General features: G+C 33.5%; 1 protein-coding gene across 1 annotated transcript in view; it reads right to left on the reverse strand.

Moving 5' to 3' along the window:
- Nucleotides 1-26205, reverse strand: part of Ndfip2 (Nedd4 family interacting protein 2) — a 59554-nt gene that overhangs the window by 25269 nt on the left and 8080 nt on the right. Inside the window, exon 2 of the mRNA XM_005324785.4 lies at nucleotides 2329-2494. Within this exon, the coding sequence (XP_005324842.2) occupies nucleotides 2329-2494 (166 nt within the window). The remainder of the gene's footprint in view (nucleotides 1-2328; nucleotides 2495-26205) is intronic.

Raw genomic sequence — 26205 nt, forward strand, 5'->3', positions numbered from 1 at the left:
AAAAATTACAAAGTTACAGATCCCACTAATAAAACTGTAAAAACTTTAAGTAAAATACTAACAAATCTAAATCTAGAAGGGATCAGTACATGACATGAGAGGTTATTCTAAGAACACAGGGATGAATTAGTTTTTTAAAAAATCTACTAATAACATATTTCATTATAACCAAAATTAAAGAAGAAAAACCACATCATTTTATGATCAGATTTTTCAAAAATTGCTTTAAGGGGTATCTGGCCTACTGAAGACATTTATTACAAGGGAAAAAGCCTGCAGAAAGAAAAGGTTTGGTAAAAGAAGTAAGAGGAAGTGTGTAACCATGCTAGTTTTAAATGGATCTCATCAAGAAATAGAGACTAATTTCTCTACCTTGAAGAAAGACTAAACTCAAGGACTCACTTCTAACAAACCAAATATAGCAGAAGTGATACTAACATTTAAGACAAGATCATAACAGGAGACCGCATTTCTACCTAGTTTTCTCTCAGAACGCTTGTTCTTAGAACCCAGCCATTATTCAATGAGAAAGTCTATGCAACAGGAGGCTAAATATGGATGTTCTGGCCAACAGCCTCAGCTGAGGTCTTAACTAAAGCCATCACACATGAAAAAGGAAGTCTTTGAGATGATGTCAATCCCTGTTACCATTAGATGAAAATCACATGAGCTCATGGGAAAGAATAACATAGTTGATCCCAGGACATCTCCAGAACCATGAAAATTAGTAATGAATGATTGGTATTTTATTCCATAAAGTTGGATGTCATTTGTTACACAGCAGTGTAGTAATGATAATCACAACGAAGGGATCAAGATTTCGTTCTTAAAATTAGTATGTTCCATTATTCAGACATGGACATCATAAAGAAAACAACTAATTTTCTTTCTTCAAGATTATCATCAAAGTGATTTTTATTTTATTTTTTTGATGCTGGGAATCAAACCCAGAACTTCACAAGGTGCTATATATCCCTAGCCCCAAACTGAGTTTTCATTCTTGTGGATATTATTTTAATTTAATCAAGTACTGCAGATTTCTTTGAAAATATTAAAGAAAATTCAGCACATAAATTTTAATAAGTAACAAACCAGTTGCTAATTCCAAAGAAAAATAAAGTCGGTGGAAATCAATATAAAACTGTGCATAAAAAGCTGGTAGTATAGCTCAGTGGTAGAGTGCTTGCCTCATAAGCACAAGGCCCCAGCATCACCAAAAAAATAAATAAATAAAGCATATAAAATAGAAATACTGATCAAAACATTATAAACAAATAAAAGGAATATGCATTTATTAATTTAATTAGTAAGAACACCTTCATAGACAAGATTATTTTCAGTAACCAAATAAAAAAAAAGTAAATGAATTTGATGGAAGAAATACTGGGTCCTAAAAAAAGGGGAGAGAAGTATTGGGTCTTTCTATACACTGCAAATGAAAAAATGGTAACCAGAGAAAGTTGGCATGACTTCCAGAGAAGTAAATGGCATTATGGAATAAGAAAGATGAAACATTCCAGTAAAGGGTGTTACCTATAAAATATTTCCCAGTAACTGATTTTTAAAATACATGTTTCATAATGAATATATAAAGTATTAAGAGCAATAATTTAGATTTTATTCAGATGTTATCAGACTATTTACAGAAGTTACAACAGTATACAAAAATCATACAATCATAAAATCAGATAGTATACAAAATCATAGTAGTATACAAATCATCATAATGGTTAGTTTAGCACTGCTGAAAATATGTAAATTATGGCCAGAGAATTAACTGATTTGTTCTCTAGAATGTCCTGAACAGAAAAGATAAACAGTAAGCAGAAATCACTGTCTTGTATTTAAGAATTATTACCGTACATATGGAATTAACACTATGTATACCTTTTACCTCTGATCAGATACACTACATTCCTACCTGCTCCTATCATCACTAAAACTTTTGTTTTATGATTATATATGCATGTACATACATGTGTCTATACATGTGCATATTTATATATGCATGTGTATATGACGTGTGTATACATGTGTGTTTACGTTTATATATTCATATACACATGAATACGTGCATGTTTAAAAGTCCACTTAATTACACAAAACCACACTAAAAAAAAGAACTATAATCCCAGCTACTCAGGAGGCTGAAACATGAGGACCACAATTTCAATGCCAGCCTGGGCAACTTACTAAGACCTTGTCTCAAAATTAAAAAGTAAACAGGCTAGAGATATAGCTCAATGGTAAAGAGTCCCTAGGTTCAGTTCCCAGTATAAGGAGGTTAAAAAAAAAAAATTAGTGAAAACATTACTAGCTGTTTCATACCTGAAGTTGTAGGTACTTCCACAGTTATACTACTATAAGGGGGAGGAGAGGAGTCAGTTTCAAGTGCTGGTGCTGGAGGAGCAGTCTGCACAGTCTGTGGTGTTGGGCTTGAAGTGGATGGCTGCTCTACAGCAGATGATTCTGAATTATCCTCTTCATTATGAAGCTAAAAGAACAAGGGAAAAGGGAAATCAAACCAAATTAATGATGTTTATTACTTTTCTTAAATTTAATTTTCAAAGATAATTTATGGCAAATGATCACCTTTTAGCATTTTAAAAGATGAAAAATTTAAAGATCTAATCAGTCACCTAACACTCACTTCTTAAGAAATTCAGAATTCTCATAGTTTCTTTACAAAAAAAATGAGACACAAAATTGTTATGAGTTCACAAAGAAAAGTTTTAGGATTCAAGATAAATTTAAATTCATGTAATCCTATAGTAGATATTGTCTTCCATGTATCAATCACAATATATGTATTGAAAAGGAAACAAAAAATCCTAGTAGTGTAGTCACAATACCATCTCTACTAACTTGAATCTAGAATAACTGGAAATGGAAACTGAATTATAAAACAAATTAATGATGTATAAATATTCTAAAATGTAAAATATTAAAAACTGGTTTTCCTAAATATAGAAAAAAATACCATAAAGCAAATGAGTCAGTGAGTACAGAATTCTAAAAACTGTTTTTCATCAAAATTGAAAACTCTGTAAAAATAACATGTTGAGACGTTTAATCATTTAACTCATTTACTCTTCACAACCAATCTAGAGATGTTTAATCATTTAACTCATTTACTCTTAACAACAAATCTATAATACACATGTGTATGTTTGAATACGTGCATGTTTTGATACTATTACTATTCCCAATTGAAACAAAAACCTGGAAGTACAGAAACTTAAAGTAACTTGCCAAACAACACACTGTCAGAAATCAAAACCAAGCATGTGGCTACAGACCTTTTATTTCATTTATAGTACCTCTGAAAAGATCATTCTTTAGTAGTTAATAATGCCTAATACAGGGAAACTAATACAATGTGAGCAAAGGCTTCAATGCCATAAAAAGTAATTCATTAGGGAGGAACTATAATTGATCCTTAAATAATTCAGGAAAAGAAGCCTTATTAAAATAGACTAAAGTACTTTTTTACATAATACCTTTATTTTGTTTATTTAGTTTTCATATGTGGTGCTAGGGATCGAACACAGTACCTCATGTGTGCTAAGGCAAGCAGTCTACCACTGAGCCACAACCCCAACCCAAGACTAAGATACTTTTAAACTAGAACCTCAGTTTGAAAATAAACCATAAGTTTTCATTATTATTTAATTTCCATATCTTAATTTGTTAAAACTTAAGGAATTTAATGTTAAAAACAATGCTCCAAAGAAATTTGACATAGAGCTAGTACACATAACAAATTTAAACGTTGTGATGTAGTAAAACATAGATTTGGGGGTTTAGATAGAACATCAAACAAATTCTTGATCTACCTTTCAGTATCTTTGGTAAACTTGTCTTCTGTGTACCTCAACATTCAACTATAAGTTCCGAATACAGCCAAATCCTCATAGGGATATAAAATATTTAGAAAGCATCTGGCATAATAAGGGAAGACGTTAAATAAATACTTCCCTTTTACTTAGTATACTTTAGTATACCACAAAACAGAAATTGTGAGGTCCTTCACTATCAGTCCAATAAGTAGTAACTAACTTGCCTAAAAAGTTACTTACACACATACACACACACACACACACACACACACACACAAGAAGGTCAATTTACTAAAATGCTTCTTCCATTTGTCTTAGTAAGGATCACACTAGAAAACCATTTTTACAAGTTAATAAATACAACTTTCAATGGAACTATCATAAACACACCTAAAATTTCTTAAATTAACCAAAATAACTCTTCCACAAACATCACAGCACCAAGGTTTGGATAATAAATCAATTCTCTTAGTGGTAGAGCACTTGCCTAGCACATGTGAGGCACTGGATTTGATCCTCAACGCACATAAAAATAAATAAAATAAAGGTGTTGTGTCCACTTATAACTAAAAAAAGATATTTAAAATTAATTAATTAATTCTCAGAAACTGAATTATTGGTTCAAATAATCATAATGTGAATTTTTATGAGTTTTACATTTGCTCGTAGCACTTTCTCAGTGAATTACAAAACAAAATGACTACCTTCTAGGCTGAGGGCAGTGTGCCTTCACATTGCATACTATCCAGAACTCTTCAGCTAGTCATCTTTAACTGATTATTCTTCTAAGATCAAATATGTCAGTTGAGCAAGGCAAAACAAATAAATGTAAAGATATTTACTTGGCAGTATCAATTAAATAACTAAGTACAGTCATGTCAAAAAGAGAAAACCACTTTCCACGCTGCTATTAAAACTGCAAATGAAATACAATGAGCTTGACTAAAAGAAAAAAATCTTCTACCACAAAACAGCTCTCCTCTGAGGATTCCACACAAGATATACTTCTTATCACATCAAATATAGTAAATAAATGTGCTCCCCACAATGACCAATTCATTTTTAAAATCTGCTTAAGAGTAATTAGAGGTTCCTCTACATATAACCTCTGAAATAAAGTTTTGGAACCTGTAAAACCTATCCTAATTTATTTAAAATAGCCTACCTAACACCAACTGTTTTATTTTATAAGATTATGATATGCAGTAAACATTTGCTGTATACATCAAGAGTAAAATCAATGACTTAGTCAACAAGCTCTACCCACTATAGCATATTACTTTCAATTTGCTTTAAATGCAATATTGTAACTTTGACATCTTTGCAAGTAATAAAATTGCTCCTATAAATTAATCTACTATGGAGACATTTTAAATAAATCCATGAGTGTTCCAATCAAATTACATGTCTACCAAATTAGACAATGCCATTTAGGAATACTTTCCCTTAATTGTTCTGTCCAATGATGCTATTTTACATTCTTTAACAATTACCTAAACAGCAAAACAGGGATAGGGAGAAGGAGAGGACCAACATAAACCAGCTATCATTCCATCTCTTTCTACTACAGACCTCCTGAAAAAGATATGGGCAAAACAGTGTAGCACACGAAAACTAAAATTTGCCTTTTAATATAGTGACTAGGGTGGTGAAAAGTTTCATATTGAATGAACCATGGTTTGGTTTGGTTTAATTTTTGTCTGAAGGAAAAGAAATGACAAGGCTGCCTTAAAACTACTGTAGCTAGTCTCCACAGAGACTAAAATAGTGGTTTTTAATGTCAAGAAAACTGTAAGCATTATCATGAACTCTAATGGGAAAGTCAGCCTTCAGTGTTTAAACTATTGCTTCTTCTAATTGATATGTTTCCTACAGCATAGCTTTTCATTCTATCTTAAGGTAATAAAACACTAATACAGTAACTGGAAGCTTTGCCTTTGTGAAGTAAAAGACCTAGCTGAATGTTTTCTGAAAGAACCAAGATGAGAATGTGTAGATGTGTATGAAGTGCTGCCAGGTGAGGAGTGCCTTGCATCATAGCCATAAGATCGCCAGCATCGTACAGCTCCCCCTAGCCCTTCTCGTTTCTTTTCTTTCGTTTTAATTTGAGCACAGTTCATTACTATAGGAAGAAAACATTCTTCCCATTACTAGATTAGGATTTTGTTAAAAAAAAAAACTATATTAAAGTTGAAAAAACGTACCTAAATAGCTGATATTTTTTGTATACTACAATATTATGACTACACTTATTATCAGAGGGCAGAACTGAAAATAAGAGTTAGTAGTTGCAGCTGGGTGCAGTAGTGCACCCCTGTAATCCCAGCAGCTTGGGAGGCTGAGGCAGGAGGATCACAAGGTCAAAAACAGCATCGACAAAAGTGAGGCACTAAGTAACTTAGTTGAGACCCTGACTCTAAATAAAATACAAAATAGGGCTGGGGATTGGCTCAGTGGTTGAGTGCCCCTGAGTTCAATCCCTGGTACCACCCCCATAAAAGGTTAGCAGTTGCAATGAGATAAATTTTGGCTCGATTAAAAATCATTTTTAGGGCTGGGGTTGTGGCTCAGTGGTAGAGTGCTTGCCTTGCACGTATGAGGCACTGGGTTCGATTCTCAGTACCATATATATAAATGAATAAAAGAAAGGTCCAGCAACATCTAAAAAAATTTAAAAAAAAACATTTTATTATTAGAGATACCCATAGCACTGGTCTTTTTGTAAAACAACAAATCTTTTCGAGATGAGGCTGTGGTATAATTAGGGTAACCTATTTTTCCCAGGACACTTTCACTTTATATCTGTTGTTCCAGAGACCCACCCAATGTACCCACCACTTTCATTCTCAAAAATGTTTAAATTTGATAGTCAATACATTTAATAAAATTCCAGTCTTTAATAAGATATTACAGAGTAGATGCCAAAGGTTCCTCCAAACTCTTAGTAATACTGTCACTAATAAAAACTTATAGTAATTTCTATCATTCTAAATTTCCTTATTTAACATCTTATTTAAACAAGAAAAAGACTGGAGTTATAATAAAATCAAATGGCTCAGTGGTAGTTTCAAGTCAAGTTTCTCATCTAAGTTAACTGAGGAGACAGTGAACTACCTATCTGTGCTCCTAGGTATTAGATAGCACAGGTGCTAGGCAGTCTCTACAGACAGCCCAGCTGTTCTGAACCAACAGCTCATAAGAAAGATTCTACATACGCATGTTGCTCAGCAAATGGAGTTAGATTTTCCACCAATAAAACTGAATTATAGCAGTTTTTCTCATACACACACAGCATTAAGCACATAAGCAGAATTTTCTCAAATTTAGTTTTCCGAATATTTTTCCCACTAAACCTTTAATACCTCTAGACTCTTTTACAGATGGTGGGAGCTAGCATTTGACAAAACAAAAATATGAACAATTAGTAAACAAATGTATAGACAGCCAATGAATATCAATGAAAAACTGCAAGTTAATAAATCATGCCTAATTCTCAACTTTTTGTTTGAATATGCACTCAAGAATTGTGTTATTTTATATTTCATAATATAGGGAAATTTTCTGCTAGCAAAAACATTTCTTGTTGGTATAACAAAACATGTTAGTATTTCATGGTGCTCTACAAAAGAGGACTATGAGTTCCAGATGTTTGCTTTATCCTTTGAACAAGTCTGATTAAAACCAACGGTCATTTTTAGCAAGACAAAGTAAGTTGTCTTTAAAAAATAGAGGTTTTGGTTTCATCTTAAAACTGCTGCTGTCTGTTGTTCATGTTATATCAAATTTAAAAAAGCTGTAGAAGGGAATATACAGTGAAATTGCATTAAAAAGTAAAGATTTTATATAATATATATGAACAATCAAAATTTCTAGGATACACAAAAAATAGCTATAGGTGGTGAGATCTTTCGTCCCAAATGTAAATTAACAGAAACTTTTAATTTTTTAACAAAAGAAAAATGCAATAAAATGAGATCTCTATTTTCTGGCTTGGCATGTCTCAGAAACAAAATGGGAAGATATATACTATGTACATTCTCCAACATAAAATATGACATTAGTATCCTTACAACAGCTCCCTTAGATTTATATTTATGCAGGCTTTCTTTGGTTGAAAATGATACAGTCTGGAATTATAATTGACAATTCTCACAGCTAATTATTACTTTCCTAGGTAAGTAAAAAGGGAAGGGGCTGAAAAACACAAATAAACATATATCTACATGTAAATTAGAAATGCTATCTTCTTGACCTGGGGGTGTAGCTCAGTGACAAAACATTTGCATAGCATGCACAAGGCCTTGGATTCAATCCCCATCACCACATTTAAAAAACCAAAACGAAACCCCACAAAGTACATTGAAATAAAATCGAGAGTATTTGTCTTAAGAAAATAGATAGTATTATTATATTGATGGGAGTGATTAAGTTGATTAATGAGTAGAAAATCAAAATTATGTTGCCAGATTAGCTCTTTTTCTGAGCTCCAAATGTGTATACATTAATGTATTTTTCAAAAAATATCAAAAAACGGCTCTGGATTTTTGTTCAATTCTGTTACTTCTCTCGGTGCCTAGTTAATTCTACATATTGTATAGATCTCATAATCAAATTGTCATGAAAACTTTTATGAACAGGATTCTTTTGATATAGTTATAACCTTAATTCTATTCTTTGGAGCACTTAACACAATAGCATTTTATTTATGTAATCAATCATTTACATTCTGTTTTCCCAGTTAAAGTAATAGCTCTACAAAAGTAGATGTTATATCTGTGTTGTTAAACACTAAAAATAAAAGTAAGCCCTCCAAAAATACTCCAATTCAGCTTTGGTTAAAATTAAAAGAAAATGCAACATAGGTTACCTGTCACAAATAATCATAAAATGGAAAGCCATGAGAGAAAAGAAAATAAACATTCTAATTCAAATCCTTTGACAATTCTCACAGCTAATTATTACTTTCCTAGGTAAGTAAAAAGGGAAGGGGCTGAAAAACACATCTCAAAGACCTCCAAGGAACAAAAAAACCAACAGGTGGGGTAAACTTTATATAAATTTCTGCTTTCAAAAGAATTGCACCTCTGGTTAAATTCCTTTTCATATGCTAAAATTGAAACCTAACTATCTTAGATCCCAAGATTCCCTTCTTGAACATAATGTGCTCTATATGGTACACTCATTAGCTGTGTTCAATCCTTTAGTTAAATGACATATGCTTCTTAATATGTTATAAAATATCAACAAACTACAAAACTCTATTTAGCTTACTAAGATCTTATCTAAGAAAAAATGTATTTACAAATCTGAATATGATCTTAACACAGATTACAGCTTGCTGATCTCCTACTCTTTAAAGAATGGGGAAAGAAAGAAAATGAGGGGGAAAGGCACACTTTCAATGACCCATCTCCTTCAGATACACCCTGCCTGTCTGTAATTACCCCCAGTTAGCCCATTCAAACTAGGATGGACTAATTGGGTTACACCCCTCACAACCCAATCATTTCACTTCAGAACATTTCTGCATTAACTGGGACCCCTGTTTTCCTCCCTCCCCCCTTCTCTCTCCCCCTTCCTCCCGACACCACCTGTCCCTCTCCCCGCCCCCCATCATTTCCTTTCTTTCATCTTTCTCACCATCTACCACATTTGCTGACTTATTTTTGGTGCATGCAAATCAGAAACCCTTGGAGAATCTGTCAAAATGTTCTTATTTAATTTGATTAAGGAGAGGGGAAAGGAATAAGAATTTTTATTACAAATTGCAGTTATCAACACTCTTCCAGGAATTTAAATAAAAGAGGTATTTCAGGGATATAATCACCTATCTACCCTAATTGCTTAAAACTGCAACCTAGTTAAGTATTTCTCAAAAAGCTGTTTGCATTGATAAAACAGAATACTGTATTGTAGAGAGACACAAACCCAAAACAGATTTTGAAAAAAGCCATTCCTTAAAATAAACTTTAAATATCTTATATTTAAACATATGTTGGCATAAATTTTTTAAAAATGTGGCTGCACATCTTCCCATGATGAAATATATATTTATGCCATGAATTGTGGTCTTTCCATGCTAAATTGGTGTGAGGTAGATTGTTGGATTACTAGACTTTGAGGAAATATGTGGAGGGGGCCAACAGGGAGCAGTGCCCTAAGACAATCTTAAATTCCTGGAAACTTGGATGAGACCCCATTCCAGAACCTTACTATTTACATCAATGAGGGTATTACTTCACACCAACTAACTCCCACCTGCCAGCATGGGCCTTCAACTGGGAAGGGAACATAGGTCAAAGACAGGCTTTTAGGATGATGCAATTAGAGTATACCCAAAACTGTGTTAACAGGATAAGTAGTAAAACTGGAAAGTGATGAGGTATCTCCCTTCCTCAATACAGCCAAAGGAATACCAACGCACTTTTCAGTATTTTCTGTAAATTAAAAGAACTAATTTCCAAATCAAGCTTGCCTTTCACTGAATTATGTTTAATTAGAAATGACATAGGTAATTCTTATGTTTAATATATCCTTCCTTAAGTGGCTTGAGGACAAAATTTTGGTTCGGAAGGAGAAACTGCAGAAGAAATTTTAAATGATCATGTTTGAATCTTAAATCCTGAGTTTTTAAAATATTCCAATGCTGATTTTTACAAGCCAACATACTGGTATTCTGTTAATACAGAGATTAATAACATAATGATAACTGCAATTTATAATAAAGTCTTATCCTTTCCTCTTCCCTTAATCAAATTAAATAAGAACATTTTGACAGATTTTCCAAGGGTTTCTGATTTGCACGAATCAAAAATACATTGGCAAATGTGGTAGATGGTAAAGTTTAAAAACTAAAATGGCCTGGGGCTGGAGTTGTGGCTCAGCATGGGGCACTGGGTTCCATCCTCAGAACCACATAAAAATAAAATAAATTTAAAAAGAAAAAAAAAACCTAAAATGCCCTGAAGAGTATGCTTCATAATTAAGGACTGGGCTCTCCAACATTAAAGCATAGTAAAAAATATTAAAATAGGTATCCATGAATTTAAAATCAGCACCCTTTCAGCAATCAGAATCTGAGGGAGGGAGGGAGGGAGGGAGGGAGGGAGGGAGGGAGGGAGGGAGGGAGGGAGGAAGGAAGGAAGGAAGGAAGGAAGGAAGGAAGGAAGGAAGGAAGGAAGGAAGGAAGGAAGACTCTCTAGGAACAAAACAACAAAAAACAAGAGCTAGGAAGTTTTGTAATCATTTTCTTTCAGGAAACACCCTGTTGCAAGTATGTGCTACTTTATGAAGCCCTGGGGGTTGAAGGACCCTGGTTGAGGATATTTCTGTCTTTCCAATCAGATTATTAGCTTTTGAAAACTTAGGAAGTATATTTTGTTCATTTTGGTAACCCCTAAAATAGGGTGTAGAGCTTAAGGCATGGTTTCTCATTAAATGCACAGCTTTCTAAGCTTATTGGAGTTTTTCTCTTACCAAAGGAGAGATGACTCAAGTAACAAACACCATGTGCACTGAAATATCAAGTATCATGCCTCATACATATGATTCCATAGTACTTGCATATAGTAGAAACTTGAAATATTTAATCATTTTATTGTTGTAAGGCAGTCACTATAATTTAATAATTGAGTATCCCAAAATTACTAAATTAAAACTGTTTTCCAAAAACCATAGATCACTGAATAAGTATCCCACAAAACAAATATAAACTCCAACACCATCATCCAAGTCTTTAGAATAACTAGAGATGACCATGCTTCCACAAATAGACAGTCAACAGTAAACTGTCCCCCAAAAAAAGATTACAAGTAGGTTAAGGTCCCTGAATTAGAGATAAACTAAGCTGCCTGACAACTCTTCACACACTGATGGAAGCATCAGTGACTTATATGGTACAATAAAATTATAAATGTTCACACGTAGGACTTTTTATTCATACAAGAAAAAAAAGCACAATAGTAAAAAAAAAATATATAAGGGCAAGAATTTGAAATAGGTCACAGAAGCGGCAATTTTTTAGTCAAATTAGTAAAAAATAAGTCTAGAAAAACAAATTTCATTGGAAAAACACATGCAATAACATCATGCAAGTTTGGGGGTTTTATTTGGTTTTTTTTGTTTTTACCACTGAGCTCTTACATGATATAAAATTTCACTAAACTTAATAAGACATGGATATGAAAATCAGCAAAAAACTGGAATTTTTTTAAAAACTGCATGTTTAAATTTTTAATTTTAGAGATCAAATATCTGCCATGAAAGATGAAGTGTTACTAAAAATGTTCCTAGTAATTAAAGAAATAAAACATATGCTGGAAAGGATGGACTTGATCTATTGTTAGTAAGAATATAATAAACTAATTCAATCTCCTTGAAGAGCAATTTGGCAACTTCAGGTACTGCAGACCAAATAATTCTACTTCTAGATGTTGGCATTAGAAAACTCTCACATACTACATAAAGAATGCTCAAGGTAATGAAAAATTTTACTCTATAACTTATATAACAATTCAACAATTGAAACTGTTGAATTTTATCTGTATTAATCATCAAATCTTAACAACATGCTAAGTGAATAAAGCCAATTCAAAAATTAAAAAATAGCAAAATACATTGTAATACATGTAACAAATATATTGTTATAAAAATCTAAAACTAAAGTATAGATTGCATAGAAATACAAATATAATCAGTAAAAATAAAGCAGAAAAACATTCACAAGGATAAATATCAACTTTAGCATGTTAAGAAAAGAAGAGAAAACATGGAAAGGAAGACTTTGAGGAAAGTTCAAGATCTAAAGCAAACATAGCAAAAAGATAAAATCTATTATCTCCATGGTGAATATAGAACTGTTTTATATTATTTTCCATACTTTATTTTGAAATGTTTCAGAGTTGTGTTTAAATTAAAAAAAAAAAGAGCCAAGTTTTCTTCCATAACTAGTCAAAAGAGAGATTTTCAAACATGACCCATATACACAGTGGCGCACACCTGTAATCCCAGTGGCTAAAAAAAAAAAAAACTTTTCCTAGAGTTCAGGAATTCTTTAAGGTTTCTGCCTTTGGTAGTAAATTCAAACAAAATCATACTTCTTATTTTTAAAAACAGCATAAATAGCATTATCTCATTCTTATAAAATTATTTCTACTTATACATAAGCATGAATAAAATGCTGTTCATCAGATGTTATCATACATTATTTTTGGTTAATAAGATTTAGGTGCCTAGACTGCTTGTCTCTCTGTACTTACACTGCCAACATTTTAAAAACTAAGTAATATATCACATCTATAAAAATAAAAAGGTTATTATTAAAACATTCACACACTTCAGCCTAATAATTCCAATTGTAACACCATACTTATGAAACTAACCAAAAATTTAAAGCTGTTCATAATGTTATAATAGATAACTAGAAAAAACCCTATTCATTCAAAATAAACATTGCTAATATAATGGAATATATACAGCATTTAAAATACTGCTTTTAAAGAATACTTAACAACATAAGGAAATGCTCATGATATGATGTAAAGGAAGTTAAAAAGTTTTGAGGGGTATGAACCATATACTATTCCAATTTTAAATAAGAAAAAATGTTAACAGTTCAATTTTAAATAAGAAAAAATGTTAACAGTTCATGGTTGCTGGCAAGTTTTTTTTATTTTTTTTTACTATTTTTTTATTATTCTTTATTTTATAGATTACTGTGTTAATGTTAAACCTTTTAAAAATTACACTATACTACTACATAAAAGAATGCTTTGTTTTAGAAAATGTATAAAGAAATTTTTAAATGCAAAGAGATCTAATGTCTACCATTTATTTTCAAGTATTTCAGGGAAAAATATGTGTATACACATATAAATAAAAAGAATATCAAAAAGCAAATGTAGTAAATGCTATCACTTGGGGAAACTGGGTGAATGGTACACAGCAATTCAAGTGTTTTTACCACTCATTTTTTTTATTTCTAAAATTATTTTTAAATAAAGTTTTCCTAAATGGTAAAAAAAAATTTAATGTTGCATGAAAACAATTACAGTAAGTTAAAACTGTACAAGTGAGGCCCTACTAATTTCCAATGTCTCTAGAAACCCTATATGATCATTAACTCCTCTACACACTCAGACATTTCATAAAATAATCTCTCCACATTTAATAGAAATCCAACATTCCCTAGATGGTTCTACATCCCTGGAAGCCCTTTCAAATAGGAATGTGAATCTTCCCATACCCACACCTCCCCTTACATGAGAACAAGACAATCAAGAAATTTTCCTTGGATACTGTCAATAATAGTTCAAAAGCCTGTCTTCAAGTTCACAGTGTCCATGCAGTTTGCCAGACCCTTTTCACCTTCTTCTTGACAAGTAATATTTACAACAGCCCAAATCACCCTTAGGAAAAAAAGACCTAAAGCCAGCTCCCACCTCAATGTGATTCCCTTGCTTTACATCCTACTTTAGTAACAGAAAGCTAAACCATCTTAATGTTTCACCTATAAAATAAGAAGTGATGGTATCTGGAGTTGACCTCAGTTCTCTACTCCCCTGGCAGATTCCCTGGCCTGGTCATCATTCAGAAGTGCTTCCTCTCCAAAACAATAAATTGGTACATCTTAAGTTTCTGATCACAATATCCTAGCCTTAAATCTAGTTTTCTCACTCCTACTAAGTCTATCATTTGTAACCCTCATTCACTAGCATCTGATTTTACCTTCTGCTATAGTTTGGATATGAGATGTCCCCTCAAAGCTCCTGTGTTAACATAGGAGGTGAAATGATTAGATTATAAGAGCTGGAACTTCATCAGTCCATCCTAATTTGAATGGACAACTGGGTAGCAACCATAGACAGATGTACCACTGCAGTAAGTCAGGTCACTAAGTGTGCCCCTGGGGATTATATTTTGTCACCCTGGCTCCTGTCCCTCTCTATGTTCCCTGACTACCAAAAACTGAGAGGTTTCCTACACCATACTCTTCCCTATGATTTTCTACCTCAACTCAGGTCCAGAGCATGGAGTTCATGACTATGTACTGAAAGCTATGAAACCTAAGCCCAAACAAAGTATTTTCTTCCACTAAGTTGTTCTCTTGTTGAGTATTTTGGTCACAGCAATGAAAAGCTGACCAACAAAACATCTATCCTGTTGTAACCTGGATAATAAAATGAAAAACTTGCATGACACTCTCCAGTACCACTCCCTAGTCATCGTACCTCAGTTGCAGTTACCCCACCAAGACCCAATCATCTGGAATAAGCCTGCCTGTGGAGGGTGAAAAACAAATGAGACAACCGATTTGGTGCCACAAGGAACTTAGTTTCCAAGCCCAGCAGTGTTCTCACTATTAACCCTCACCAACAGAAGTATTTCAACACCACCATTCTCCTTTACCCATTTCCTATCATGGAACCTGCAGTCAAAATCTTTGCTTCTGACTTTAGAGATGAAAATATGCTTTCAAGCAAAAATTCCTTCAACTTCTTTCCTACAGCTCTAAACTTAGCCTTATGGCACCTCTCCTAACTTATATTCTTCACTCCCAAATGCCAGACAAATATACAGAGAAGATCCTGCTTCTCAAAGGAATTTTTCTTTAAAGGATATCTCTTTCTCCTTTCAACACTGACTTATTTCTCTCTACCCACACATACATTTTATTCACACCATACTTTTTTAAAAAACCTGCCCCTAACTAAAAATACTTTTCTCATGCTTTTTAAACTATTTCTATCTCTTGCTTCTTTCAGTGACAAACATCCAGAAAGGGGAAAAAAAAGGTATCTATCCAATCTCATTCTCTACACTTCCAATTCTCATTTCCTCCTCCAATCCATTACCATCTGGCTTTTACTCAAACATCTCTTGCTAAGAATGATGAACTTTTAATTGTTTAATTCAAAAGCCCATTTTCAGACCTCCGCCTAGCTAAAATCTTCAATATAATCAAAACACCTGACTATATTTTTAATGAGTTTGTTTGCTTGTTTGTTTGTTTAGCTTCTAGAGAACTATTCTCTTCTGGTTTTCCTCCTACCTTCACCAGTCATCTGTTCCTTTTGTAGGGGTCCTTGTTTTCCTCTGACAACTTTTTAAGATTCTTAGCTGAACCTTAACAATAGATAGCAAGTTTGATACAAAGAGACTAGAGTGAAGCTAGATCATGTGTAACTGGTTTAGTTTAATTACATTCACAGGGGTTTAAAGCACAAAACCACAGTTACTGTTACCAATATTTATTTGTCATTTTAAAAATGAATGCATTATCTTATTTGAATTTGTGTTCTTTTAGAAGATCAGATAGTGCTAAAACAATAAATTAGAAAGCAATATGTTTTGGTGTCAGATTTAAATTTAAGATACAGGTCTACCACCTACTAGATGGAAAACCTTGACTGTGTTATTAACCTCTTTGAGACTCATTTTCTTCCCATGATTCATGCATTCTCATTCAATCAATTAGTCATCAATCAGCCACACAACCAACACTTACTAAATGTCTAACATGTTCCAGGTATAACATTGGGTACGGGAAACAGGTACAAATCCCATCTCATCAATCCCCAAAACTTGTAGCTTCTAATAACTAGGAGCTCTGAGGCAAGGCCATAATACTGCTCTGTATAATACTAGGACTACATCAAGGAGAATGGAGAAAAATAAATGCTAGCATATTTCTATCACAGGTAAAGCAGAGAGCTAGCACCAGACCAACACCAACTTCCTTCATATAACATTTAATTTTTTTCCTCCTACAAACCCAGAGACACTAAAACCAAAATCCTCAAGCAAAATTAAATACAGTAACATCAATTGCTAAAACATGCTGTTGTTGATGATTCATTCAGGAAGCAGTAAGTGCCAGGCCACCACTACAGACAACAGTTAAAGGGTTGATCCATCAAAATACTATATGCCAAAGCAAATATTCTAAACAGTTGGTTGATAAATCTAAACATATAAACTGAATAACTTCAGAATATCAGAAGACAAACACACATGCATACATACACACTATTACTTGCTTAGTTTCTCCTGCTATTAATCATATTCCCCTATACTTATTTATCATATCATAATTGTTTGAGATCTAGGTTCACAAAAAGAGTCTAAAGTACAGAGATATCCAATATAACCCCTGCCCCACACATGCAAAGTCTCTCCCATTAGACACTCCCCACCAATGTAGTACATATTACAACTGAGGAACCTATAACGACATACCACTACATCTAAAGTCCATAGTGTACATCAGGTTTCACTCTTGGCTTCTGACATATATACAATTACATCTATTCTGACAAATATATAATTACATCTATATATTCTGTACAACTATACAATCTGAGAGTATCATACACTTGGCAAGCACTTATCTTTTTACTCTCCATAGTTTTGCTTTTCCAGAATGCCATATAATTGAAATTATAAAGTATATAGATTTGTGAGTCTGGCTTCTGTCACCTAGCAATATATATATTTCCTCTATGTCTTTTAAGGTCTAGATAGCTCATTTCCATCATCTGGATGTATCATAGTTTATCCATTCACCTACTGAAGGATATCTTGGTTGTTTCACAATTTTGACAATTACTGTAAACATACATGTGCGTGTTTTTGTGAGACCATAATTCCCAACTCCTTTATGTTAATACCAAGGAGTGTGACCGCTAGATTGTATGTTAAGAATGGGGTTGTAGCTCAGTAATAGAGCACTTGTGTAGCACATGTGAGGCACTGGGTTCAATTCTTAGCACCACATGCAAAAAAAAAAAAAGAATAAAATAAAAGCATTATGTCCATCTACAACCAAAAACAAGAAGAATATATTTAACTTTGTAAGAAACCACCAAACTATCTTCCAAAACAGCTGTAGCATTTTGTGTTCCAGTCAACAATAAATGAAAGTTCCTGTTGATCCACATCCTAACCAGCACTTCTTGTTGTCAAGTGTTCTGAATTTGGGCCATCCTATTAGGTGTATAGTGGTAACTCACTGTTGTTATAACTTGCATTTCAAAATGGTGTAGAGCATCTGTTTATATGCTTGTTTGCCATCTGTATGTCTTCTTTGGTAAAGTGTCTGAGGTTCTTTTTTTTTTTTTTTTGTGACAAGCTCTTGCTATGTTGGCCAGCCTTACTGTTATCACTGATCTATAAAATGGTGACTATTTTCTTATAGTGTTGTGAGGATTACAAAATAGTCTTACAAATCACAAACACAACAATGCCTGATACACTGAATGTTCAGTAAACACTAGCTTAAACACTAAAACAAAGGCACCCTACATATTTACCTATTTAACAACTGTCCTCTGAAGTGGATATCCTCCTTTTTGCAGATAATGAAACAAACATAATAGAACTGAATTGTCACACATAATTAGAGGCAGAATCAAGATTCAAACTCAGTTCTGTTGTCTCTAAATCAGGCTCTACTTGAAAATGACTACAATAAAAATTCCCAGGTAGCAATCTATCCTACCTCTCCCAAAAAGTTGACTTTTATGATTATTTATAATGATAATTTGAATACATACATACACAAACACACATACACATTCAATTCCATTCATACACTTCTCTTTAATGCTGCTAATACAAGCCACCTTTTTTTTAAGGCGTTATTTTGACAGAATCATCAGTTCAAACTTTTATTATTTATTGTGGTATATAACACTCAAATCCTCTCTTTAGCTAAATTCTGAAATACACATTATTAACTATAACCACCCTAGTACGCAATAGAATACCAGAATTCACTCCTCCTTTCTAACTGTAACCTATTAACCAGCCTCTTTCAACCCTTCTCTCCAAGCCACTATTATATACCTCACCTAAACTATTGCCATAGCTTCCTGAACAAAATGGTAGACACTGACATTTGGGAAACTCCCAGAAAAAAAGGCTGGTTGTAAATACAGTTTACAGGATATAAATAGGCACAGAAAGAATCCCAAATTTAAAGAAAACCTCTGGAAGAAGGGGAAAGGAAAACACAAAGTAAGAAAAGAAAGAATACCTCTAACACATAAGGAAAACAAAACAAAAAATACTAGGAAGAAAATTAAATACAGAGAATAGGGAAAAAAAATCTACAGTTGACTTTAGTTCCAGCACGGCAGTGGCCACCAAAGCCAAACCCCCCACTGGAGGTTTACTACTTTTTGCAACTTTAAGCTCAGGACAAAATATAAAAATAAACAACTACCCAGGCATCCCAGACATTAAAGAAAACATTCTGGGATATAGAGGGATAGTAAAACTCTATACTAGATAGTCTCCACCCCTCTCTCCCCTCCCCTCCCTCTTTCCCTCCTTGCCTTTCCTAGGAACTATTAACCCTCAAACCACGCCATATGTAAGAGTCAAATAGATTAATAAAGACCTAAGGAACTGAGCTAAGATTTGAACCACTATACATAGAGTGTGAGAAAATATTTACAATCTGAATTTGTGTTCACTGCCTGCTAAAACAAAAATATTAACATTCTCCAGAGTACAAAAAAAAAAATCAGAAGATCCAGGATTAAATCCAAAATTACTACCAATAATGGAAAATATAAGTCATCCTCCAAGGAAAATGAAATCAGTAAATGCCAACCCCAAGATGACTCAACCTAAGTCACCAAACATGAAGCAACTACTATAATTATGTCTAGGAAGTAAAGCAAAATTACCTTGGAATGAATGAAAAGACAAGAAATCTCACTGGGTAAATGGAAAACATTTTTTTAAAAAGTCAAATAAAAACTTTAGAATGAAAAATAAAACCAAAAAAATTCACTAGGTAGAATCAATAGCACAAAGAATAAGAAAGAGACAGTGAATTAAAGCTGATAGAATTTACCTCCTGCAAGAGAAAAGAAAATGAGTAAAAAAAAAAAAAAAAAAGCTACAAGAACGTTAAACTCTTAAAATGTTAAAAAAAAAAAGAAAGAAAGAAAGAAAGGTGATGCTTAAAGGAAATGAGAGATTTGAACAAGAAAAAAATAATATACATAATTTCTCAAATTTATAAAAGTAGTAAATTTACAAATTCAATTTTGATTAGACCAAAACAGAATAATTCAAAGAAAACTACAAGTACACACATCATAATAAAACTACTAGAAAAATCAAGATAAAGATAATTTACTAGAAGTAGCCTGAGAAAAATAATATATCATATATAAAGAAATAATAATTCAAATAATTACAGAATTCTCATCAGGAACCATGACAGGAAGAAGACATGGAAGAATACCTTTAAGAGCTAAAAGAGTTGAGTCAAGAACTCTATACCCAAAGTATATTTTTATTTATTTACTTCAGGAATAGAGGCAAAATAAAGATATTTTCAGCTAAAGGAAAGCTTTCAGACTGAATTATCAGATGATCTGGACTTTATGAAATATTAAAAGAAAGTTTTTTAGGCTGAAAAAAATCTATCATAAAAAATTCATTCATTCAAGTATGAATAGAAACATAAGAAATGAAAATTATACATTCTTATGTGCATATAGTATATCACCAAGATGGATGTATTAAGCATTAAAAGGACTCAAACTTAAAAGGAAAAAATCTTAGAAGTTCATTCTCATTCACAGAATAAAAGTAGAGGGGAAAATCTAGGGGAAAAGGGCAAATTAAACACATTTATAAATAATGTGATTCATCTTCATAATAATTCTATGAGACAGGTACCTGTGGTATCCTTAATTTATAGATGAGAAAACTGTAGCATTTGGCAACTGGCCCAAAGTCATAATGCTTTTTAAGTGAGGAATCAAGAGTTAAGCACAAGAGGTAGGACTATAGAAAAAATGATCTGGTAGAGAAAGTAAACATTTAAGAAAGCCAAGTAAAATTAATAAATCAGCAAATATTTGAATATACATATTAAAAATACAAAGTTGAATAAATAAAGTAGCTAACAGAGTTAAAGGTCATTTATTTAGAGGAGAAAGATATAAAAGACAAATGGTGCAAAAGAAGATTGCTGTTTCTCATTATTTGTCTTTGCTACTTAAACTTTTTAAATGGTGTATATGTTCTATTTGGCATATTTACATATGAGGGTTAAAGAAAACATGCCTACAAGCAGAAGTAATCTTCCAGTATTGGGTTGTTAGTTCTGTACAACAGTTGAGTTCACTTGGTTGCTAGGTGACTAACAGCCTCTTAATGCTATTCTACCCATCCTCCCCACCTCTGGCATTACTATAAATAAAAGAAAGTTAACTGTAATGAAAGTTTTATTTCTCAGGATCTTTGATGTATTTTAACTCTGTTGATATGTTTACAAGTAATAAAATTTGTCCTCCATGCTTTGTTGCATAACCTTGAACAGAATCTCCCTTAGATAGTCTTCTATAAAATGAGAAGACTGAAGAAAATGATAACTAAAGATTTTTCTACTTCCCCATTATTTAGAAACATTTCTTTTTCTTTTCACGAGTGTCCAAATAATCTAACTATGGTTACTATCTTGCAAATGCAAACTACTAGTTAGAAGAGGAATTAGGCAAAAACACCAGAATTCATCTCAAGCAGGAACAAAACTTTATTTTTGAAAATGCCGCCAATACTCCGTACACATCTGGGAAGCAAGCCGGTCCACCGGAACCGGGGCCCAGGACCTCCCCCGGAATTCCCTCCTACTGTCCTTCCCCAACCAATGGGAACTCTCCAGGAGTCCAATATCCATATGAATGTAAATCTTAACATAATCATATCATCTCAATGGCTAGCTGGCATCACCTTACAACCAAAAGTGCCATGCATCAAATACTTGGCTGTAGCTCCTAGCAATAAAGTCAGAAACAATGCAATATACTATTATAAACACAACAGATCTATGTCCTACTTCCTACTAAGTTTACAAGCCAGTGGGGAAATATATACCATAAAAGAAGGGCTATAACAAGTACAAGTGCAGCATGATAAAAGCATACACAAACCTAGAAGTGAAAAGTGGGAAATAGCAATGCTAATACAGAGGGTTAGATAAGGTTTCCTGGAGAAAATAGCATCAAAACATAAATATTGGAGCTGGGGTTGTGGCTCAATGGTAGAGCGCCTGTCTGGCACAAGTAATATACTGGGTTCGATCCTCAGCGCCACATAAAAATAAATAAATAAATGTCCAACTACAACTAAAAAATATTTTTAAAACACCATAAATGTTAATAAAGAATAGACATCAGTTCCCAGAGGAGGGAGATAGGAGAGAGAAAAGGGGAATATTACATTCAAAAACCACAAGACAAAGTGGGCAAGGTTAGAGGCGGTGGTTACAGACAGCAGAGAGTATTATAGTTCAAAACATGGCTGAAGTGTGTGATGAAATAAAAAAATAAGTAGAAATAAGGTAATAAGCAAGGGCTTATGTTGCTATTCAAACATTACAAACTGAAACTGAAAAGAGTCTCAAGTATAATTTTGAGACTCCTCCCCTTTTTAGGGAAATCACACAAAAAGTCATCTGATATAAATGAAAGCTCTCTGGGTAAAGAGAACAAATATTGTACTAAAACTATCACTACTGAATTTCTTCATTCTAATATCTTACAGCCTACATTTCTTAAGACCCTCCAAAATCAGTAAAGAGGTTAGCCCCATCATATTAAGAGACTCTTAACAACAACAAAAAAAAAAAACCTCCAGTTGTATTTCATTACTCTCAAAGCCTCTATCCAAACAACACAATTTTTTCATATAATGTTCTGGGTAATTCTGGAGAAACATCATAGACAAACTTTTAAAACACAGCACATTCCTGAACTTTTAAAGCATTAAACTGTTCATGTTCAAACAAATCTTAAAAGTAAGTAAGTCAAAACCTTGAAATAATCTGATAGTAAATCTTGAAACTAGTGCAGCATTTCCCAACTTGCATTTGGCATGTCTTTAACAAGAATTTTACCCACACCTTAATTCCAGCTAAGTGATCAAACTTTTCAAAGAATCCATAACAACATAGCCTGAAAACACAGACATAATGATGATTTACAATAATATGGTAGGTAGACTGGCCTTAATTACAATGATCTTGTCAATAAATTCAAATTTAATAAATGTCAGCAGAAAGTATTCCATAGTTATTAAACTTACTTCAGAACTACATATACAATACTTTTAAATTCTAAAACAATATATTATCAATACACATAAAATTAGACAATGTTTTAAAATGCAAGTCAGATACTAAGGACCAAAAGAACATAAACACTAAGTAATCAACATAAAACAAATGAACAAAATCAAAGCAGTACCCACAACTTCATAGTTAATGAAGATAAGTACTATTCAGCCAGGGCTACTGCATTATGGCTTCCTGAATTGATTACTGAACAACTCATGGGGGCATTATGGGGTGAGACAGACAATGTATGTTAAACTGGAAAAGAATGCAAAAAAAAACCTACCATCACCACCACCTTAAAGAATCCAAGACTCATAGCAAAAAAAAAAAAAAAAGAATTGAAAAAAAAATTAACAAAGGCAAGATCTTAAGCTAGCAACATTCATTTAGTCATTCATTCTTTTCAAATACTTATTGAGTAGTAACATAAGCCAGGGTATGGAAAGATATAGCACTGAACAAAATAAACAAAAATTTCTCTGTGCTCATGAGGCTTACATTCAGAGAGAAGAAGAGAGGTAGGAAATAAATTAAGTAAAATATTTGCAATATCAGATGGTTCAAAGTATTATGGACAAAAGCTAAAACAAAAAGGGGATAGAGAGTACTATGAAAGGGAATATGAATGGTGCTTTTACACAGGGTGAATAACAATGGCCTCAATGAGGTGAACACTTAAAATGAAGAGGACTTCGCCAGACTTAAGAAATTTGTCTTTGCCATTCTCACAAAGAGTTTTATACTTTATTCCACTACCCACTTCTCTACATCCTATTTCCAGTAACAGAGTAAGAGCCTGTCCAACTTATTTTCAGGTAAAGAAAAGGTGCAAAACAACCTCACCTAAGGATTTAAAAACTAGGCCAAAAAAAAAAAAAGCAACACCTAATTTCTCAGAAACATCCTTCAAAGTGTCAAAGCTTTAAGCCTGTAAAAGGTACATTCCCATATCATTTACACTTGGGTAGACAAACTGTAGCCAGCAAGGCAAACTCATCTTCCAATCAGTTTTTGTAAATAAAATTTATTGGAACACAGCCACATTAATTTGTTTTCTATATCTTGATATAGATATTGTTGCTCTCCAAGAACAGATCTGAATAGCTATGGCAAAAATCACAGGCCTGAAAAGCCTAACATATTTACTATCTGGCCCTTATTAATAAAAGTTTACTTACTCCTGACTTATGTCATCATCACCACCATCACAACCACCATCCCAACAGTAAGACTACTTTCAGGGCCTTCCTTATGATCATGTGATGACTGCAGTTACACAGTCCCCCACTTCCTCAAGAGGGCTCTGTGATTGGGGTATTATGTTTTGTGATCATTGTCCTGAAATCTCTAATAATTTTATCTTTGAATCTGAGGGGTTTTGTTATTGTTGTTGGGTACTTTTGTTTTGTGGTGTTGTTATTGTTGTTCGGGTTTTTTTTGTTTGGTTGGTATTTTTTTTTTTTTTTTTTTGGTACTGGGAATGAACCCAAAGGTGCTTTACTACTGAGCTACATCCCTAGCCTTTTTTTATTTTGAGAAAGGATCTAACTGGCCTCACTCAGTGCTGAGGCTAGCCTTGAACCTGCAATCCATCCTCCTAAGGTATAGCCCAGGGCACCTGGATGAATATGAGTTTTACAAGTGAACTCCAGTAGGGGTCTGATGCTGAAGAGGGACTTAGAATCTCAGCTCATAGTCAGTTTATCTCTCTAGGAAGGGCTCATAGTCAGCTGGCTCAGTTTGACCTCCCCATCTTCACCCTACAACCAGGGGCAAAGTAAGGCAGTGCTTCTCCACTGCAAGGTGGCATCACCTTGGCAGATTCAGCCAACAAATCATAGGAGTCTCTAGCATATCACTGATTTGGGTGATGGTTATGACCTAGCAGGGAGACTGTAATACACTGGAGACTGTCTTTCTGCTATGAGTTGGGACAGCAGACTACTAGAAGGAGAGACTGACTTCCCCAACCCAGAGTCCCATATTTTCTCTTTTGGCATTGGGTCTTGTAAATTATGTAGCTGGACTCACTTGCTTTCATGAAGCAAAAATTATAAACTGGAGTTACAAATGAGAGTTCCATTATTCTATCAAATTCAGCACACAAGTTATTTCTGTTTTGTCCTATTCCACTGTAAGCCATTTCATTCACCTTGCTACAGCCACATGGCTTTCTTCCTATTTCCTAAATCAACAAACTAATTTCCACAGGTAATGATTACATCTGCAATACTTGTCAACTAAAACAGGATCTTTGAATCTGAGGTAGAGCAACCAAGTCTCAGTTGACTGTCACAAGTGCATGGAGGTAACAGACTATCCTGATATCTACCTACCTACTAAGGTGTCAAACTGACTAATTCAAAGATGGCATCCATCAATTTCTTCCCTGCATGTAAATGCAACCTTCTCCCCAACAGATATGAAAGCTTATTCCCTCTCCCTGTGAATCTGGGCTGCCCTGAAACTGCTTTGACCAATTGGATGAAGGAGAAATGACATTCTGAATCTATAGTTCCAGGCCTTAGGAAGGACGGCAGCTTCTTCTTACTTCTATGCAGTCAGAAGCCAAAGTCACATTGAGAAGGTGTGTAAAAAGGACACACAGACAAAGCAGAAAGAGAACTGAGATGTGATAGTCAACAGTCTCAGTATCAACTGCCAGTCAAGTTAGTGGATCTTGGAAGATCCAAAGCAGCCAAGCCTCAAAATAGATGTAGCCCCAACTAACATCATATCATCATAGCAAAAGAACTGCTCTACTGATCACAGTCAGCCCATGAAATTTGTTTATTTTTATTTGTGTATGTGTGGTACTAGAGAGTGAACCCATGGCCTCACACATACCAGGCAAGCTCTCTACCACTGAGCTATACTTGTAGCCTCAACACTTGGTATCCTGAAAGATAACAAAATGCTTGTGATGGAGTATTTTGTCACAAAGCAATATAAAATTAAAACAACAAAGTCTAAACACCAGCTTCATCACAGCTGGGCCTATTATTTAACTTCTTTGCATCCCATTTTATTCATTTACAAAATGAGGATTATAGCACTATCTACTTCACAGAGTTGTTCTGAGAACTAAATGTATTGATATGTATAAAGTACTTAGCACAGTTCTCAACACAGTTTTGACATAATGCAAGTAGTTACTATTCTATTATTGCTGTTTCATTATTGATAAAATTTATTACTTATTCCACTAACGTGCTTTATTTTCTTCAA

This window comes from Ictidomys tridecemlineatus, chromosome 6, assembly GCF_052094955.1.
Source record: "Ictidomys tridecemlineatus isolate mIctTri1 chromosome 6, mIctTri1.hap1, whole genome shotgun sequence".
In the NCBI taxonomy this organism is placed as follows: Eukaryota; Metazoa; Chordata; class Mammalia; order Rodentia; family Sciuridae; genus Ictidomys; species Ictidomys tridecemlineatus.